Source organism: Strongylocentrotus purpuratus, unplaced genomic scaffold, assembly GCF_000002235.5.
Source record: "Strongylocentrotus purpuratus isolate Spur 01 unplaced genomic scaffold, Spur_5.0 spur5_contig_858, whole genome shotgun sequence".
Taxonomy (NCBI): Eukaryota; Metazoa; Echinodermata; class Echinoidea; order Camarodonta; family Strongylocentrotidae; genus Strongylocentrotus; species Strongylocentrotus purpuratus.
Window position 1 is genome coordinate 1,062,456 of NW_022145566.1, and position 7,753 is coordinate 1,070,208.

Consider the following 7,753-nt stretch of genomic DNA (forward strand, 5'->3'; position numbering starts at 1 on the left):
CGAAATAAATCCAGTAACTTTGAATCGTATCGAGGGTAAACAACAACACGTAGTATTAGCTCGCACATGAGCGCGATTCAGCCTGCCCTGGATATATAATTAGTTCACCACGTGCGTGCATTGTTGTCTGCATCGCAACAACACTCACGGCTAAAAGGTGACCGTAGACACTCATCGCCGATAGTGCGCTATGTAGGTGTGTGTAGCTTCACGGTTAGAAAGTGACTGTAGTACGCTTAGCGCTCAGTGCTGGCCAGCCTGGCCTAGCCAAACCTGCCTGGGATATATGGATCGGATATCGGAGCGTCGAGGGTGTATGTAGTTTGTGGATTGGCGGTCTGTGTATATGAATGTACGTTTCGCTTGCATCGCAGCAATTGCGATTCATGAAAAAAGATGCGTCGCAAATGGCTGAAAATACATCGCGAATTGCGATGCGATACCGGGAAAATTATTCCCTGACCTGATAAGAATAATAGTATCTCAATAGACAGAATCCGAACTGCATACATTAGTTGTTGTCAGGTTGGACAAACATTATGTCTTGACCTACCTAGCAACACTTAATATATGCAGTTGCATTCTGACTATTGAAATACTATTATTGCTATCAGGTGAATGAAATAATTTGTATTGAGGCACTTCACAAAGACGTATGAATTAAATTTGGTTACATTACGAAACTGGCCTATTGGATTTTCTTGTTCTCTTGCATACTGTAAGCATGATGAGAAGTGTAACAAAAATGTTAATGTGACAAGCTATTATAAGGTATATGTAGAAAAGAAAGAAAGCTGATACTGACTGTAATTGAGATTAATTTGATACACTAAATGCAGAAGTTTAAAATATATGTCCAAGAAAAAAAAATCATTAACACTACAAAGAGAGCTGTATTGAAATAAGACAAGCCAGGAGTTTCAATGAAAATCAAACATAAAAGAAAAAAAACTCATACTTTTTTCTGAGGCTGAGTGAATAAGAAGTAGAAAAGTTGTGTGTTATAGGTATTAAAAAAGAGAACATTTGAATGACAAAGAATAACACAGGATTAGTTGTTTACAAAGGAGCAAATAATAGGAGACCATACAAATGACAGCCAATCCTAATGTGGGATTTAACTGTGGGACTTGTGATAGATAGATGCTCAAGATTCACGGAGCATGTAAGTGTGGAAAAAAGAAAAACCATTCATTAAAAGCAATTTAAAAGACAAAAAGGTCAAGAGTTCATTATGCAAATATATATTATCCTTACCTCGTAGAAGAAATGTGCTTCTTTTGCACACAACCACCGAGAGCCATTCTGCCAGATAATGAGTAAAAAATTTCCTTAGTGAGTATAAATTCCTTGATAGATGTAAATAAGACGAGAAGTCACCAGGTCAGTGAAGATGCCACGTGATAAATCCAAGAAATATGTATCCAGGAGAGGTGAGCGCAACCGAGCTGTAAATCCAATTTTTTTCTTTCTCGGGCCAGTGCTTCGTGGAGAGCTTATACAAGCAGCATGAGTTGACAAGGTTACGATAAATCTGACCGGTGATTAAAACGATATGAGCGCAATCGGACTGAACGAGGGAAGCTGTGCACCTGTGCGTTCGAGATGATGATTTCCAATGAAAAGACCGGGAGAGAGAGAGAGAGTGAAAGAGTGTGCTGGTTTGAGGGAGAGTGGGAAGCTAGTCAGACTCGTGGTTGTTGGTAGTGGTGGCGGAGCTCGGAGAGAGAGAGTCATCTACAGCTGATCTGAAATTGTTGATAAAAAAAAGAGAAGAGAGGGGAAAAAAAGAGCCCAAGCCACATGGTGTAGGGCTTTGTCAATACGCACACACACACACACAAACACACACACGCTGGAATAATGTGCAGCTGTAGCGAGATACACTCTCACGCTTCTATGATCACCATCCCACACACAAACTCTCTCAGGCTGTCATTCATTGGTCGACAGACTTACACTCTTTTGTACCAGCTCATGCATATTTCATCATGAAAACAGAAAGGAAAGGGGACTCATTATAATATTGCACCAGGGTGGCTGGTATACACAAGTTGCCAGGCAACGGGATGGTGACGTATGGTTGACGAGGTCTCCTTTTCCATTCATTTCGGGCTTTTGGGAGCTTTTGGGATGCTTTTGAAATCCTCTGTGATTTGGCGGTGATGGGTAATGACTAATTTCATCGTGAATTGCCACTGTTGATCCTGCTTCGCAAGGTCAAGTATTTAGTACTAATTGCATTCCCAAATGTCAAACTTGTGTTCATTGACTACTCATTTTAGATTCAAAACAAATGAGCAAAAAAGATCATGCCAGTAATTTGACTGGAAAGTGTCATAGTTACGTCCTCATTTTGATATTAATGACTCTGTTTTAAACGATCTTGTTTCATTTCTGTCAGTTGAACAACAGTAGCACCCTAACATCCTACTGGGGCATATGTGCACTTGCTAAGCTGATGTAGATTATTTATTCTTTTAATTTAATTGATATAAATGCATTTTCAAGAAAATATTAACATTATTATATACATTATTTTTTACACTAATTACATTCAATACCAAAATGTTGGCGCTTGAAAACATCTACATAATTATGGCACCCAAAAGGTTAATATTGAGCACCTGAATATTAGCAAAAATATATAACTTTGATTAACAAAATTGTTTTTCATCCCCATTTTTTTTTTTTTTTAAATGACGAAGGAACAATGACCAATGGGCTAATGTATTTACTCCTTCATTATTATTACATCATTATTATTATTATCGTTTAAAAAAATAAAAATCTTCATATGTTTGATTCGGGTGGTTTTAAGAGAGCTGAAATTAAGTCCTAGTATTAAGGAATAAACAATACTATGTTGGGAATTATAAACATTAATTTTGTTAATGCACACAACTTCTTGTACAGTCAAACCTGTCTATAGCAACCACCCAAGGAAAACACAAAAAGTGTTCTTTGTAGACAGGTGGTCTTTACAGACAGGTACCTTTATTACATGTTTCAATGAGAAACCATTTTCAAGGGAAACAAAAAATGTGGTCTTTGTAGACAGGTGGTCACTAAAGCAGGTTTGACTGTATTACACAAAACAGAAGAGAGAAGATCAATATTTTAAAAGAATCTTTCTATTTGGCTCAAGACAATACTCAGGAAAAATATATATTTCATTCCAAGTTTGTGTCCTTTTAGACAGTGATGTGAAACCTCTTTTAAATTTGAAAGGCTAATTCCTACGTAATGAGGACGACTTGCAGACTAAACCTTCTACAAATCCATCCGAAATATTCCCTTTTCCATTTTAAGTGTAGTAGTCAAACAAGCATTCTTCCATAAAAGTCAATATTTCATGATTCATGGTGAGCAGTAAAAGACCCAGTGCATCCATTTTTAATGTCTTGAAGACTTTTTGACTTTTATTTTGATGGCTTGTGATGATGCATAAAATTGTGATATATCTAAATTCATGCAAGGGTTGCTTTGCCTTTAATCGTTCGTTCGTGTCTCCTTAGATCAAGATAGTAATGTAAAGTTCCTTAACTTAGAAGTAAATTAAATTAAATTAAGTTCTTCCATCGCTCGATTGCTGCAATGGCCGTTTCATTAACAAGGGACAGGTCTTCATCTGTGCAACCCGTTCCGCCGCACTGCAAGAGGTGGTCCATCGTCTGAGTCTCTCCGCAGTCGCAGAGAGTATCTCCTTCATGGGCATAGCCCCATCTTGCCATATTGACCTTACACCGTCCCATTCTCGTCCGCATTCGATTTAGGCATTGCCACTCCGGCCACTTCAGGTTAAGACCTTTGATGAGTACGGGCTTGACTGATGGTGGAGGATTCTGTTCAGGTGGTGGGACAGAATCGAGGAAGCTGTGTCGGGATATAAGTCGTTTGTGGGGTTGTAAGTATCCGTGTAGCATGTGTCTGTCATCTGTCGCCTGCTTCATCCGTTCCTTTAGGCAGGTGTTAGTGCGCCTTTGGTTAGGAGATCCAATGCCAGCGAGGTGATATATCTCCTCAACTTTTGTTGGTTTCAGACATCCTGTTATCTTTCGATATGTGTTATTGAGTGTGGTGTCAAGCTTCTTCACATGGGCTGATCTGCTCCAAACTGGGCAAGCATATTCTGCGGATGACATGCATAGAGCAACAGCTGCACTTTGTACAGTTTTGGGGTCAGCGCCATAGTGTGAAGATACTAGCTTCCCGATGATGGCATTTCGAGATTCTACTTTGCCTATTGTCTTCTCGATATGTTTCTTGAAGGATAAAGTGCGGTCAAGTTTTACACCTAAATACACTGGATGCTCGCAGTGGTTAAGTTGCACATTGTTCCACTTTAGCTTCAGTTCTCTCTTTGCCTCCCTGTTCTTCAAGTGGAAAACACACACCTGAGTCTTGGATGGGTTTGCCCGTAGGTAGTTTGCTCTGTAGTACTCCGAAAGGCTTGCGAGCGCTGTGTTGAGATGGAGTTCAACAGCTTCGAAGGTACTATGCTGGGCTGTGATGCAGGTGTCATCTGCATAGATGAAGTTTCGAGTGTTCTCTGTTGAAGGGATGTCAGCAGTGTATATGTTGTAGAGTGTTGGCGCCAGGACGCCACCCTGGGGGAGACCGTTTTTCTGTTTCCGCCATCTGCTCTTCTGCCCATCCAGTTCGACAAAGAAGCGTCTGTTCTGCATCATCTTCTGAATAAATCTGGTGAGTTTGAGGTCATTTGTGATGTCATGAAGTTTTGTCTGTAGCCTTCGGTGATTGACAGTGTCATAAGCCGCAGATAAATCCACAAATACTGCACCTGTGATGAGGTTGTTCTGAAAACCGTCTTCGATGTGTTGGGTCAGGTTGAGAAGTTGTCCCGTGGTGGATTTTCCTGGTCGGAAACCTGCCTGCTCACAGTTCAGTTGGCTGTCAACGTGAGGCCCAATTCTGTTGAGAATAAGGCGTTCAAGCAGCTTGTATGTTTGGCACAGGAGCGAGATCGGTCGAAAGTTCTTGGCTTCGTTCGAGTCCTTTCCTGGCTTGAGGATAGCGACGACTTTGGTTCGGAGCCACTGTTTTGGGACACATGTGTTCTCGATGCAGTTGTTAAACATGTCTAGCAGCCATTTCTGTGCTACAGAGCCCATGTGTTTGATCTGCTCCGATCTGATGTCATCGATGCCTGCCGCCTTGTTGACGTGTAGCGTGGAGATACCTTTCTGTAGTTCTTCTTCAGAAATAGGTCTTGTGAAAAGAGACATGTTCTGGTCAACTCCAGGTAGTTTGTGCCTGTGTGAATTAGTCGTCTTGGGGGCCTTTCCATTTTTCAACAGCTGATTTGCTACTTCGTCAGCCGTAACATTATAATGCTGTTGAGCTCTGGTGCTGTCAATTCCGAGCTTGCGTATGGTGGCCCACGCTTTCCTGCTGCTGTGTCTTAAGTCTGTTGTTTCAATCATGTGCTGCCACATCTGCCTATGTCGTTGAGATATCCTTGATATAAGCTCTTCTCCAAGGTTGATGGTATCCTCTGAGAAGGCATCTGTGTCGTAGGCTGTGGTGTAGTTTGCCAGAAGCTGACTTGATTCCTCATCGATGCCTGGAATGTATGTCGTGCGGCAGCCTCTTGGGATATGTGTACGTGACACCTTCTTGACTATATCTATGAAGGATTCATAGTTCTTTGGATCTGCAGGGAGATGTGTTAGGGCATGATCAAGGTGTTCGGTGAAAGCAGGCCAGTCTGCCTTAGCAAAGTTGAACCTGCGCTTGAACGGGGTCTTGTTTGGTGTGATAACTGCAGTCAGTTGAATGCCGATGGGTCGGTGTTGGGATCTTGGAATCGGCTCAGCTACAAACTTACGACTGGTGGGAGCAAGCAGCCTGCTGCAGAAAACTAGATCCGGGTTGTAACGTCTCTTCCAGCGGGCACTGGCGAAAGACTTTGGGAGCTTTGGATCGTGGATTAGTTTAAGGTCGTTGTTTTGGGCCCATGTTTCAACTAGTGCTCCATCATCTCCAGTGGTATCATATCCCCATTGCGTGCTGTGGCTGTTGTAATCGCCAATTACAATATGCCTATTGGTAGTGGTGGAAGGATACGAAAAACTTATGTTTGGTGGCTTGTAGATGGAGGAGATCATTAGTCCTTTGATTGTCACATTCAGCACTTCGATGTCGTTATTGTGGGTATAGGATGTAGAATCCGGTCTGATCTTCTCGTTCATGAAGATAGCACTTCCATATTGGCGATGTGGCCGCTCGATGGCAAGCTTCATACCCTTGATCTTGGGCCGTGGATTGTCGCTGCCGCGGTGAGTCTCTTGAAGACATAGCACATCGCAGTTCATTTGTTTGCACATATGTGCAAGGACTTCCTCCTTGGCATCTGATATACCTTCGGCGTTCCATGATAGCACCGTCAGGGCCGGTCGTGAGAGGGGTCCCTCAGCGGAATTGCTCTGGGATGCTGCTCTATTGGGCATTTTCATTATGTTATGTTGGTCTTGATCTTAATCGTAATCTTAATATTACTCTAAGTCTAAGTCTAAATTATTATTATTCTCAATCTTAATCTTAATCTTGATCTTCGAAGTAGTTGCTACAACCGGCCGTGTCAGACACGTTGCCCCGGGGTGCGAGATAGGACTCTTGTTGCGTGCCCCCACTTAACACAATTATACAATAACGAATAACATTTCACTTAATTACAAGAATGAAGCAATTAAAATTACTCTCATGCTACGGGGAAGAAAGAAAGAAAAAAAATGTATATCAAAAATTATGTATAATATATGAACCTATATGGTAATGCAGCAGAATTAATGATAGTCTATCATATATATTTTGAGGAGGTATCAGCAAGGTAGACTAACATATAAAAAAGATAAAGACGTATGACATAAAAAGAATATAATTGAAATGTCCGACTAAGTTCCGTGGCACAAACTCGGCATTATTGGACAAACTATTATTGGATAAACCTAACAATTATAAAGCTTGGTCTTGTTGCTCTGTTCGCCAGCAGTTTAAGGATATGAAACCCCGCGGCACACTACTCACAAAAGCTCTAACAAGCCAAGCTTATACAGAGACTACAAGTAAAATAATGCCGCGTATGTACCACTCACCCAACCGGTTCAAGAGCAAATTATGATTAACGTAAAACAGGAAAAATAAAAAACAATAAATACCGAATTGTTAACTAAATAATATTAATATTATCAGCACTCAAACACACCCAACGCACATATCAGTACAAAGCGTAACAAAATGCATACATCTATAACATGCATACATGGATATATATATCTCCACAAATCCAGTAATATGTAATTATTATATTATTTATATTATTTCATATTAATAGTAACATAAATGTGCATATATTAGCATATATATTCAAGTAAAGGATATTCAGGTGACGTCACGTAGACAACTCTGATGACGTCACAATTGAAAATTGAGCCACAGCTGACTTTGTTGCGCTGCGCGTTGATAAGACTTGTTGGATGCGTTCCCAGCGTATACGCCTGTTACTATGACTTTGAAGTTTGATGACAAAAACAACGCTATGATGATTTGAAATAATAATCCTTTTCCAAAAAACAAATTTAAGATTTAAAAAACGATGATAAAACTATAAAATGTTGATCCAAAATAAAAATCAAAGATCCCAAATGACTCAATACACTGAGCTTTTGAAAAAGATATATTTTTTATTATTAATTGCTTCCCGGAAAGCAGGTGGATGGCCCGTTTTACC

General features: G+C 40.6%; 1 protein-coding gene across 1 annotated transcript; it reads right to left on the reverse strand.

The window, feature by feature from the left end:
• Positions 1 to 1,681: 1,681 nt before the first annotated feature.
• Positions 1,682 to 6,473, reverse strand: LOC115929329. Its single transcript, XM_030998095.1, has 2 exons — positions 3,655 to 6,473; positions 1,682 to 1,748 (listed from the first exon to the last, which is right to left on the reverse strand). Exons 1-2 carry the CDS (start codon positions 6,471 to 6,473, stop codon positions 1,682 to 1,684), a joined length of 2,886 nt encoding a protein of 961 aa, XP_030853955.1.
• Positions 6,474 to 7,753: the final 1,280 nt, after the last annotated feature.